Source organism: Schistosoma haematobium, chromosome 1 (genome assembly GCF_000699445.3).
Source record: "Schistosoma haematobium chromosome 1, whole genome shotgun sequence".
Lineage (NCBI taxonomy): Eukaryota > Metazoa > Platyhelminthes > Trematoda > Strigeidida > Schistosomatidae > Schistosoma > Schistosoma haematobium.
This window is the reverse complement of record NC_067196.1, coordinates 21,575,267-21,588,143: the sequence shown is the minus strand read 5'-3', so window position 1 is coordinate 21,588,143 and position 12,877 is coordinate 21,575,267. Positions and strand designations below refer to the sequence as shown.

General features: G+C 37.9%; 1 protein-coding gene across 1 annotated transcript; it reads right to left on the bottom strand.

Annotated features, from left to right (window-relative positions):
- Window positions 1-8,772: 8,772 nt before the first annotated feature.
- Window positions 8,773-10,542, bottom strand: MS3_00000049 (uncharacterized protein). The gene is made up of 3 exons (XM_051207973.1): window positions 10,213-10,542; window positions 10,085-10,174; window positions 8,773-10,044 (listed from the first exon to the last, which is right to left on the bottom strand). Exons 1-3 carry the CDS (start codon window positions 10,460-10,462, stop codon window positions 9,509-9,511), a joined length of 876 nt encoding a protein of 291 aa, XP_051073404.1. The 5' UTR covers window positions 10,463-10,542; the 3' UTR covers window positions 8,773-9,508.
- Window positions 10,543-12,877: the final 2,335 nt, after the last annotated feature.

Sequence of the window (12,877 nt, the reverse complement as noted above, 5' to 3'; positions counted from 1 at the left end):
ATCGCCCCCGTTGGTACTTGCCTCACCATGCAGTTATAAACCCGAAAAAGCCAGAAAAACTGAGAGTGGTCCTTGACTGTGCCACTAAGTTTGCGGGTGTTTCTCTAAATGATATGATTTATCAAGGACCCGACACAACTGCTGAGTTAGTGTGCATATTATTGCGTTTTCGCAAGGAAGCAATCGCAGTCTCTGCGGATGTTGAAGAAATGTTCATGCAAGTGAAGGTCCCTGAGTCTGATCGAGGAGCTTTAAGATTTCTGTGGTGGCAGGGGGGGGACATGTCGAAAGAACCATCCGAGTTTCAAATGACATCTCATCCGTTTGGCGCCATATCATCGCCGTTTTGCGCGAACTTTGCCTTGAATAAGACGGCCCAAATATTCTCTGACGGTTATGATGGTTATGTCGTAGATGCTGTTAAGAATAATTTCTATGTTGATGATTGCTTGGTATCTTTTCCCACTTGTGATCAAGCAAAGAGTTTCGTCAAGCAGATAAGTGAATTATTGTGTAGAGGAGGTTTCAAACTAAAGAAATGGGTTACCAACTCGGAGGAGGTAAGGACCATCTTGCCTGATGTATGTAAAGAACAGTCCTTGATAGAAATGTCAACGGATTACGACACTACTCATCGAACCCTAGGTGTAGAATGGGATTTTAAACAAGATGTATTTAAGTTTTACTTTGATGCACCGGAAAGGCCTCTGACTAGGAGAGGTATTTTATCTATAGTTTCTTCTCTGTTCGATCCTCTGGGTCTGATTGCTCCAGTCTGTCTTACTGCCAAACTTCTCTTGCAAAAATTATGTAGGTCCCAAATAGGCTGGGATCAGCCTCTCAACGAGCCATACATGTCCGCGTGGCTAGGCTGGGTAAGTTTTATGCGTCAGATAGGTCGCGTCACGGTAGCTCGAGGTATCAAGAGGAAAATCAACGAACCCGACGCGAAAGTGGAATTGCACTTGTTCAGTGATGCTTCAGAAGTTGGTTATGGAGCAGTTGCGTACGCACGAGTCAGCTATTTGAAGGAGCCACCATATTGTATCTTGTTGTACAGCAAGTCTAGGGTAGCACCTATCAGACAAGTCACTATACCGAGACTTGAGATGGCGGCAGCGGTGTTAAGTGTGAGGCTTAGTGAAGTATTACGGAGAAGTCTGCCTAATTTTTTCTGCGAAGTAAACTTCCATACAGATTCCATGATAGTGTTATACTACATTAAGAATATGGAGAACCGATATAGCACCTATATAGCCAACCGCCTCTCTGTGGTGCACCAGTATACGAAGGTTGAACAATCGAATTATGTAAAGTCGTCACAGAATCCAGCCGATTGGACATCAAGAGGTATACAAAAAATGACTGATCTGGAATCTTGGTTCAAATGTCCTACCTTACTGCATGGTGAATTCTGTACAACAATCACTGACTGTCCGGAACCTACTCCTGACGATATTGAGTTTAGAAAAACTGCTGTGGTTAACTTGAGTAGTATAAAGCACAACATGTCACCTATTCTCTCTCATTACTCCGAGTGGTTGAAATTAGTCAAGGCCGTAGCCTGGCTTAGAAGGTTCATAGAATTTCTGATGGTGCTTCGTTCACCGAGTCACGAAGGATCCGTTCATCTAGGATGTTTAAAGGTCAAAGAACTTGACATCGCCAAGCGTAAAATTTTGTTGATGGTTCAGAAAGAAGTGTGTGGAGAAATACTTAGTGGATTTAAAAACAATGGTAAAGTAGTTAGTCACAATGACCTGAAGGGCTTATCACCGATAATGCTTGATGGGTTACTCTCTGTTGGAGGCCGACTAAGTTACTTAGATTTCTCAAATGCCTTTAAATATCCAATAATATTGCCCAGTCGACACTTAGTGACAGAAATGATAATTAGACATTATCATAAGGAACAAGGGCACACAGGAACGTCACAAGTATTGGCCATGATTCGAAAAAGGTATTGGATAAAAAAAGGAACCAGCACGGTTAAGAGAGTGATAGGAAAGTGTGTGACATGCCGGCGGTATACGATGGTTACAGGGCAACAATTGATGGCACCACTTCCAGCTTGTAGAGTGCAACAAGGATGGTATAGCTTCTCAGACATGAGAGTAGACTACTTTGGACCTCTTTTTGTCAAAAGAGGAAGATCATTAGAAAAAAGATATGGATGTATGTTTACTTGCTTGCAAACCCGAGCAGTACATATTGAAATGACACATAGTTTGAATACTGATTCGTTTATAATAGCCTTGTTACGTTTTATTGGAAGAAGAGGGAAACCTGCCGAAATTTACAGTGACAATGGGTCAAATTTCGTGGGTACGGTTTCTGAATTAAGGAGATTTGTGCAACAGTTGAATCAACAGAAAATAGACAAAGAACTGTCAGCTAGACAAATTCAGTGGCATTTTAACCCGCCCTCATCCAGCCACAGGGGTGGAGTTTGGGAAAGGATGATTAGGTCCATACGCCGACTGTTATTGTTGATAACTAGAGAGCAGACTCCAACCGATGAGACTTTAAACACTTATTTGATCGAGATTGAAAGGATATTGAACGATCGACCCTTAACTCCGGTCGTTCAAGATGCTAACGATAAACTAGCCTTGTCGCCAAATAGTTTGTTATTATTGAGAGAATGTGACGGAATAGTCGAAGAAGGTAGCATCAGAGATAAATATGACAAACGTTGGAAACAGATTAATCATCTTGCTAATGTGTTTTGGAAAAGGTGGTTAAGAGAGTATTTACCGTCCCTACAAAAACGTCAAAAGTGGTTAGTTGAACACCGCAATTTTCAGAAAGGGGATGTAGTGATTGTAGCTTCGGACATATCGACTCGTGGAAAATGGCCCTTAGGCGTAGTTGAAGATTGTGAAATAGATGACGACGGAAGAGTTAGAACAGTGGTTGTTCGTACGAACGGTGGATTAGTCAGGAGAGATATACGTAGATTATGCCTCCTTGAAGGCTCGAATTAGTTCCTCGTGTTATTAATGTAGTTAGGTCGAGTAGGCGTACTGTCGTAAGTCCTACTCGTTCCTATGGTGTGACATGTTATATAATGAACCATGACCGTAGGCATCAAGGTAGCTTGTGTGGTATGGAGGGATTTTGGGGGCCGGTGTAAGATCCATTTTGAGTGTGTTGTGTGTTGGTGAAAATCCCTCCATGTATATACTTGTACTTTATTCCTATTGATCACATTAGTTGTACATTGTTGTATTTTGATCACATTTGAATTGTTAATATTTGTATTTTTGTTATAGTTTTTGTTTTTATTACGCATTCACTAAGTTTGTGTTTCTTCCTGAACTGCATCTGCGTTGTTTTACTTGACACTTGTTCTTGGCGGTAGCCATATTGATTTGTTCCTCCTGTTGTGTGTGATCTATCCAGTCAGGATAGAGTAACGTTCATTGGTTGTGATTGGTAATTTTTCCTCATCTTCTATCAACTTCTTTATTTATTGTAATTTAGATTTAATTGATTGAACAATCATTGGTTGAATAGCCGGGTGATAATATTTGTTTAGGTAACGATTTACATTGAATTTATTATGAATTATAGAACCGCTAGTTACCCGATTACTTGTTCTGATTTCGACGGGAAAGGGCGCGTGTCTAAAGTCACGGGAGGCTATTCTTCAACATCCAAACCGTAGTTTGGATCCTACAAATACCTATATATCATACAGTCGTTGATCCAGATGAACTATCAAGGAACTGAAACGGAGAAAGAGAAGAGGAGAGGGGGAAGTGAAAAAAATATAATTCGGTGGAGAAGGTAAGTCAGCCGACTCTACTTAATTAAGAAAGAACAGATATTTTTAGTCAAACGAAAATAAGTTACAGACATGTTATGAATAGATTAAACAATATACGCATATATGATCATATAAAATTAGTCAGGATTAGTGAGTGAAGTGGTAACAAAGTCAAAATGTAGCTTGAGAAGAATGGATAAATAGGTGTTCAGAAGCTAGAATAGCCTATGGGCGCTTGACATAAGGCCATTCACTACAAGTTTGTGCAGTACTTTTCAAACAGAAACTGATATGCAAATATTCATAGGATCTTCAGGGAGTGATGAATTTTATTATGTGAATGTCGTCAGCAGCCACAGGAATCCGATCATACACTTCAACCAAGTCGGTTTTCGAAGGACGTTGGTACTTTTCAAAGTTTCCCTCAGATCGTAGACACGGCAACAGATAGCAAGCGGGAGTGCTCTCCCCACTGAATTATCGATAGTTTCCTGTCAGATGTCAGTCACTGTTGTCTTTTCTAGGGAGCATGTGAAATGTAGTTGTCCATGGGCTTTTTGATGTCCAGAATATTCCCAAGTCTGTCACATGTGCAAATTCATTTTTGGCCAAACTTAGCTTTTCACAAACCAGTCTCGGAAATACGGGTTGGCCTTAGTCTTTACACGGTGTGTAGCACTGTTATTATTATTATTATTACTGGCTTAATTCAATATTATATTTTGGTACAATATATAATTCTCAGCACAGGCTACTTCAACAAGTTACTCACGCAACAACAAAAAAACACAGTAACAAATACAAAAAAATAAATAAGGTTTTTAAAAAAAACCGAAAAACTGTACAACTTTTCAAGTTAGAGACATGTTAAGAATGCAGGTTATTGACTAGGTTAACTCTGACAACCTGTTCGTCACAGAGTATATTTGCTAGGTAAGGTATTATAGGACTTTTATACGTTTGCTTGCGTGCATGGATTTTAATGTAATTACGTCTCGTTCTACCAGAAGATATACAAGGAGAAAGATAAGAGTGAAGGGGATGGTTAGTATCTGATAAAATAACACCTGCCAGAAGTTTGCATGATTTTAAATGTCTATCCACAACCATATTAATTATGACTTCGAAAGATTCACCACACACCTTGCTAACTGCCTTCAGCACTCTCCGCAATACAAAGTCTTTTCTCAAAATCCCAGGAAAAGATAATGGAGAACGGTAAAGAATAATAGGTAATATGCAAGAATTGACCAAATGTAAGAGTAAATGACAAGTAATTCCAAGAGCATGCAATCTCTTTATGTAGTAAGCCAGACGGAAAACCTTCTTCGATAACAATAAAACGTGGGAAGACCAAGACAGATCAGAGGAAAAGATGACACCAAGATAAGTGACTTTCGACACTGAGTTCATCGAAGAGTCTCCGATGGTACAAGCATTATGGGATCTCAAAATAGTGTTCATATTCCGTTCATGTCTCATGCTAAAGTTAATAGCTTGACATTTAAACGGACTAAGTATGAGACCATTACCAGCAGACCAACAATCAATACGAGACAAAAACTCATTCATTTCTATGGGGTGTAAAGAGGAAGAGATAGGCATACATACAGTGAGATCATCCGCATATTTCACAAAAGTGTTTTCTGTGGAAGATGGCAGATCATGCAGAAAAAAAGAGAAAAGAAGAGGTGAGAAAACAGCTCCTTGTGGTACACCTTCATGAGACAGTAGAGACTCTGAACACTTTCCTCCAAGTACAATGTACTGTTCCCTTCCAGAGAGGTAGGAACATAGCCAGTTGGTTATCCAGCTGTCCGTATTGACTCTGATTAACTTGTTAAGTACACGTTGTCTTGGTATAGAATCAAAAGCTGAAGTATAGTCCATAAAAGCACATCGAACATACTTCTTACCCTTTTCTAAGTTGAACACTATATTGTGACGCAGAACAGCAACAACATCTAAGATGCTTCTTTTGCATCTGTAAGCAAACTGATACGATCAATATGCTCTTTTATCGCAGGCTGAAGTGGAAGTATTAATAACTTTTCCATTGTTTTCAGGAAAAGTTATGTTATTGCAATAGGTCTAAATTTTACATTCTTATCACCAGATGCTATCTTGGGTACAGGAATTATCTTCATCTTTCTCCGTACTTTCGGTATGAGATTAGAAGAGAAGGATCTGTTAAAGGTATTTGTGAACAGATAATATAGGACGTCAGCACACTTTTTAAAAAGGATATATGGGATACCATCAGGTCCCAAACATCGAGATGATTTAAGCGACTGAAGACATCTTCGTACATCAGTTTCAGTGAAAGTAGGAACACAGCTATTATTTAAACCCGTGGATAGAGGGAGCATCACATCAGATGACTGACGTACAAAAGACTTATTTAAGTCACAAACATTCAGCTGGTTATCGCTTCTAAACTGTTTGTCACCTGTAAGTTCTTTAAAGAATTTCCACATACTTGGAGAGTTTTTGCAAGACAAGAGTTTATGAGTAAACATACAGTTGAGACGTCTAATCTCCAGGTTTATCAGACCATTCAGCTTACGAACTTCATTAGAGTTCTTCTCCTTGTACATTCTTTCTTTCATCCTCCGTAGTCGTTTTACTTGTGAAGATGTAAGTCGATCAAAACTTACAAAAATGGTTTCAATGGGACAACAAATATTAAAACAGAATTTAAGGTAACAAATGATAACATCACTAGTGTTTTCCAGTGGGTCATCTGTAAATAATTCCCAGTTAGTCGTATGAAACATGTTTTTCAGATTTCGGATATTTTCTTCTGAGCAATTCATATATTTGACTTTCTTGGTTTGATGTAAGAGTTTACTCTTCCCACGCTTTCCATATACTTTAGGTAGAACACGAATTATGCAGTGATCGGAGTTAGACAATGGAGCACGTTTACCCACATCATTAATGAAGATGAAGTCTAAATGAGCATCCAAACGGGTAGGAAAATCTACTAAATTTTGGTAACCTAGTGACGTAAGGAAGCTACAGTCACATGAATTGAAATCACCACATACAACTGAAAGTGAATCACTGAAGACAGTAACAGCAAACTCAGTGGATTTGTAGAACTATGGTCTACTATGATATTAGTACTGCTCTAATAATAGACCTAATCCTAAATTTGTAGATTTGTCATGATATAACTGCCTAATCTATAAGATCTTACGTGGAAGTCACACCATCGACTACACCAACTCACTGTATCGTATCAATTACCAATACATGATGTAGAGCAAGGTTAGGCTAGAGAAAGAACAATATATTTAATATGAATAGAAGATATAAGGTAACATTCAGCAGAGACCACGCCTGCATGGCCGATCCATGCTACTCGATCAACTCTAGTCCATTCAATTCATTGTTCGCGCCTTCTCCATTGTTAGGTATTTCTCCGCGTTAAATATTGAATATCTATTTTCTGAGTAGTCTCGTGTTCACAGCTTTGTGGATTGTGTGGCTATTGTCCAATGCCACTACAGATTCATCAACGAAAACAGATAGTGCAAATTATGTGCAATTTGGAGTCGCGTAGATACTGGTAACATAAACATATTTGTATTTATTCAGATGTTTTGGACGACATCTTAGAGTTAGACAGTCGATAAAGTCATTTGAAAACTTAAAACACACAAACGAAGATCGTCACCAGTTTATGTTTACAAACGTGTCTAAACCGCCACCACACCTCTTTTTATTGTTTGGTAGATCCTGACGATAAAATTTGAAATCACGTAGTGATACTAGGCAGTCATGCTGTGAATCATTAGCAGGAATTGCAGATAGTCCACTTTGTTGATTAGTGATCGGCAGTTAGAATTTAGCAGCTTGGGAATCGACATACGATTAATGTTCATTCTCTTTAACGCATATTGCCAACCACCACGATGTCTTTTATAGTACTTTTTTGTAATTTGTGCAGCGAAAGGTTGTAGGCTTTTCATAAAAGCGTCTGAATAGGTTATGCGATTAATGGACATAATTATAAGTTAAAACAAATGAAAAAACAGATAACTTGTTGAAATAATCAGATGGCAGAAACAGGTAGCCCAGATATTAAAACAGGCCGTTACAAACAATAATTTCAGCCGCGTTTTGTTTTTCATTACGCAATTATCATGGATGAAACTTTTCACTAGGTGTTCACTTCTTTTCTCTCTTCTTTCCCTCTAAATAAATATTCTTAAGATTACGAAGTTTGTAATTAAGACAATAACTTGTGCTTCACTTAAATTAACTTCTCAGACCCGTTTTATCTTCACTGTGCATATGTGTCTCATACATATTGATATTTCATTATCCTTTTCACTCAATTGAGATTTTCCTCGCATCACTCCAAACTATGACTACACAAACATTTATTCTAGCGTCATATCTTACTACAATAATAGGTTGTTTTTTCTTAATTACTTTTTGTTACTAATTTGACGATATATACATAGTCGTTTGTTCTTGATTTATGTTCATAAACACGCCAATTAAACTGTTTGCGTATTTCACGTCTCCTTCCCAGACAACCCAAAAAGGGGAAATAAAGGCGAAGAAAGGGGAAATAGAGGGGAAAACGCGCCAGAATGTCGCCTTTTTCGACTGTCCGGGGGAAATAATGCGGATTTTCCCCTTCTTCGGCGTTTTGTCGACAAATTACCGACTTACCGCCTAAATATCCGCCGAATCGTCGAATTTTCACCTAAATATCCGCTGAATTGTCTACTTTTCGCCTGTATATCCGCCGAATTGTCTACTTTTCGCCTAAATATCCGCCGAATTATCTACTTTTCGCCTAAATTTCCGCAGAATCGCCTACTTTTCGCCTTAATACACACATAACCCCCTATTTTCCATCCATTGACAGAACCCCAAAGGTCTCCTATGTTCGCCTTTATTTTCAACAACAGACCAAAATATATCTGCAATGCAGTGGAAAAGCGGTACATTTTTGAAGAATTTTATTTAAAAGGAAAAGCGTATTATTGTACAACACTAGAGCCGAAGCTTAAGCATCGATTGTTTTGCATATCCAATGCAATTGCTAATTCATTGTTATTTGAAATTATCTGAAAAAGAAGGAACAGGTGATGTTTTATTTATAAGGAATGTGTATTTAACCAAAAGTTAACTGACACTCAAACACACATTCTCAACACTTCAACAGTTTCCCATGTAAGTAAAACAGTAAGCTGTTTGAAAAAATAATGTTTATTGAAATCTAGGTAGAACATCAAAACAATTGCACGGACTATTCCCTTAAGCCACGTTCGTTCGGCTATTGAGAATTGAGGTAGTCGTCCTGTGAATTCTGAATTAAAAAAAAGAAAAAAAGTCACAACCATATCTCAATGACTTGCTTTGGCACAGCCAAATACTTGAAGCTGAACTTACGGTTATGTTTGTTAATGTTGTTGACTGCAACCATAAAGCCGTAGGGAGGTTATCACTTTAAATTAATACATACCTGATTTTCTTTTCTTCTATTACGCTTTATCATCTTGTCTCGGATATCGTGAAAGTAACCTTGTGTCGCGATGTCACAGAGATTACCAAGGTCTTTTTCGTTGACAGAGGATCACAGAAAGCGGTGAGTTAAGGCACCTGAAGTTTAAGTAATAGATATAGGTTACTTCGTATGCAGCCGTAAAATAACATAAGACTTAATTAAATCATTTGTCGTCATTTATTAAACACTAGTGAAACAAAATGCATTTACAGCCAAGTATGCAGCAATGGGATTAGAACTAGATAATTCCTACAATTGATGGCCATACATTTACAATTTATGTCCTTAACCGAGATCCATGTGTGTTCATGGCTAACTACGGAGCACCTAAAGATTCCAATATCAGTAGATAGAAAAGGGGCAATGATCCGTCCTAGTATAGGCCATAACTGTTGATTGGAGCTTCTAGACATAGAAAGCACATCTATATTGACATACAAATTTAAAGAGTCAAAATCAATAGTACACAACCAAAGCTCAACGTATCTTAGCAGACTGGTTCTCAATCCTAGATGGTAGTAAACCCCACTGCCGATGAACTTTGGCTGAACACTTGGACAAGTCTTCAGAACACCTCTGATGCTTTTCGGTATGTCCGGGATAAGACATCGTAGACCGTACAGAACCCGATCAGCATCTCTTATTCTCAGAGATGTATTTGACATTATATACATCATAAAGTCGTTCATCAGTTCTTTGCGATTCACGATTTTTTGAGAGCACAAGTTCACTTCAGTACATCCTATAAGAACTATACTCACGTATGAATTAAATGTACATACCACTATTATCTGAAAGCCTCTGATTGATGTTGCTAGAGGACGGTGTAATAGTTGAAGTACTTTCATTAAAACTGATTTCTCTATTTACTTCTGTCAATTTGATAAACAACATTGTTGAACTCAGTTACCTTTTAGGGTGCTTTCATTAGCAAACTCACTGAACGAAAGAAAGTCATATTTTTTCATGAAAGCAGCTCTCATTTTATTCCACCTTCTGTTATAAGTGGATCTATGACAGCCAAGGGAAAGTGACGAGTTCACAGTGGCCCTACGTCTACGAACATTCTCACTGACTTCAATAGAACTCATAGTATTGGCCTTACAAGGTAACCAGTTACAATGAACATGGAAATCTGAGAGCACATCACTCACCTGCATCACGTAAGTTTTTTGTGATGGCTCCAAAGCATGTCGGAACACTTTAGCTAAACAACAAACGAACTCAGTCTATATGCGTATCAACCGAATGCCTGGTTCCGTATTTTGTACCTTGTTTTTATGACAATACTTTTGTTTTTTTATTAAGTGGTGCCTTAATTTGTCGAAGTTTATGAAAACTTCAGTTCTGGATGCGGTTCATTCAAACACTGTACATTACGTAGAATTGTCGACAAATTTCCCCCAAATACACGACGTAAGGGGGAAAAAGCGACATTTCCCCTTTATTTACGCTTTCGTCCGCTTTATTTCCCCTTTTTGTGTTGCTTGGGTTTATTTCTATTCCCTTATTTTCTCCATTTCCTTCTTTAAGCCCAATTTAATATTCTTCTCAATTACACAGACCAGATTTATTATTATTAATATTCTACTATTATTACTCTAAGTTTTTTTAAATATGGCAAGTATAATGTCAACATTACTGAAAATGGTGTACTAGGGCATTTTTTGAAGAAACCCGAAATGGTTTCTTCACAACACTTATGTACCCATAAGATGTTTGTGAATAATAATACTAATAATAATAACATCAATTCTCCTGCTGTAAATTCAGATAAAGTACCAATTGGATTTGATGGAGTTTTGTTCTCTGAGCTGGATGGTCTGGTCGTGGAGCTTTCATCGTTCTTCTGAACGACATCATCAGCACAAAATTCAGGTAGAAGTGAAGTGTTCGAATTTCTCCATATGCGTTTCACAGCTTGTTCTGTACACCTCGATGTTGATTGGTTCTTACTGACCTTAAATTTGTCATTGTTTACTTCTTTGTTTTGGTTGTGTCTCCCAACGGTTTGATTTTCGTCCCCATATTTGTGCATCATTTTCCTGATTGGTTGATAAATTGGAAAGATTTCAGTGTGCTTGTTGATTGCTGACTGACCTGAGTGCTAGGCTTCTAAAAATTCTCTAGTGTTTTTGGAATTTCCTCTGTTCAAGATTTCCACATTTTCCCAATCGAATGAGTGTCCGCAGTTGTCACGTGTATTGATATAAGTGAGGAAGTATCATGACGTTTGACTGCTAATTGATGTTCATGTAAGCGAAGGTGAAGGGGGCGTCCGCTTCCGTAAAACTCATCACGAAACATATTCTCGCCAAAATAACTTTGTCCATAATTAACCGAAATTTTTAGACGCATTTTTGAGACGGTATGAATGTTTTATAAAGCATAAAATCAAGTGAACTACTTTTATCAACATAGTTTGTGTGAAACTCATTCAGATTATGAAATAACTTCCACTTCAGATCGAGCCCTTTGAAATCTCAGTTTCATCTGTACTCACTTCTATGTTAAACGCGCTAAAGGTCAAAACTCACTACTAATAGATAATCCACATTCTAATTTCACCTCAGCAATACTATTGCTATCCTCAAAGCAAAGAAACATCTAACTATTTATAAATATCACTTGCATTCGACAGGATGTTTTTTTCAGAAGCATAGTTAAATGATCATACTCATGATTATGTGGTGGTACTGAATCATAAACCCAAAATCTTTGAAGTTGAACACGTAATTACTGAGAACATTCACTTTCAGACGTTTAACAATGAGAGAAGACCAACGCGGGAGCATTCATTCAGTCGATTGGCATGGCTCAGCATCGCAGATGTGATCATTCTGTATAACTTGTCTTCATTCACATTAAATACATCAGTTTATCTTTATCCCAAATATGGTCTTTAAAACGCTAGACGTTAGATTACTGATTCTTACTTTACTTCAAATTCTTTCGCTGAGATTCTACAAATACATTCTTCCTCTTTAATATTTCGCCAACAACAACTGCAAAATACCAGGATTTACTAGCAGAATTTCCAAATCTAACCAAGCCGAATCTTCACCTTTTCAAAAGTAAATTAAAGATAAGTTAAACAACTGTAACTGAAGGCGCACTTTTGTTTGCTGGGTCTTGAAGACTAACATTAGATGCGCCTAAAATCGCTCTAAGTGAATTCAGCTACATGCTACAGCCAGGTATTATCCATTCGTCTAATAGCTGTTGGGCATCTCCTTTACATATAGTCCCAAGGAAAAAATGAAAGTAGTTGACAACTGTGCTGAAATGACAGATCTTTCAACCACCAAACAATACCAGTTAAGTACACAATACATCACCTTCCGAGATTTAAGAATAAAAACGTATTCTCTAGTAGCCTGGTTTCTTTTACCGGTAGACCGAGGGGACTCACAAGCACGAAACTCGAGAAAGCCCACATTAATTTGACACGAATCATCTGTGCTGGCAATCCGCAGACTCACTGGCACCTGGCGAATATATCTCTGAATTCGCTTCCAATCATTTCTAGGCGGTAGTGACATTCAGATTCGTTAAGTTTACCAAGGCTTCTTTAC

Coding starts and splice junctions, on each gene's coding strand:
- MS3_00000049 (XM_051207973.1), bottom strand. CDS start 10,462: ATGCAGGTGAGTGATGTGCTCTCAGATTTCCATGTTCATTGTAACTGG. Junction 10,175..10,212: donor TAATGAAAGCACCCTAAAAG/GTAACTGAGTTC, acceptor TCAAATTGACAG/AAGTAAATAGAGAAATCAGT. Junction 10,045..10,084: donor GAGGCTTTCAGATAATAGTG/GTATGTACATTT, acceptor TAGTTCTTATAG/GATGTACTGAAGTGAACTTG.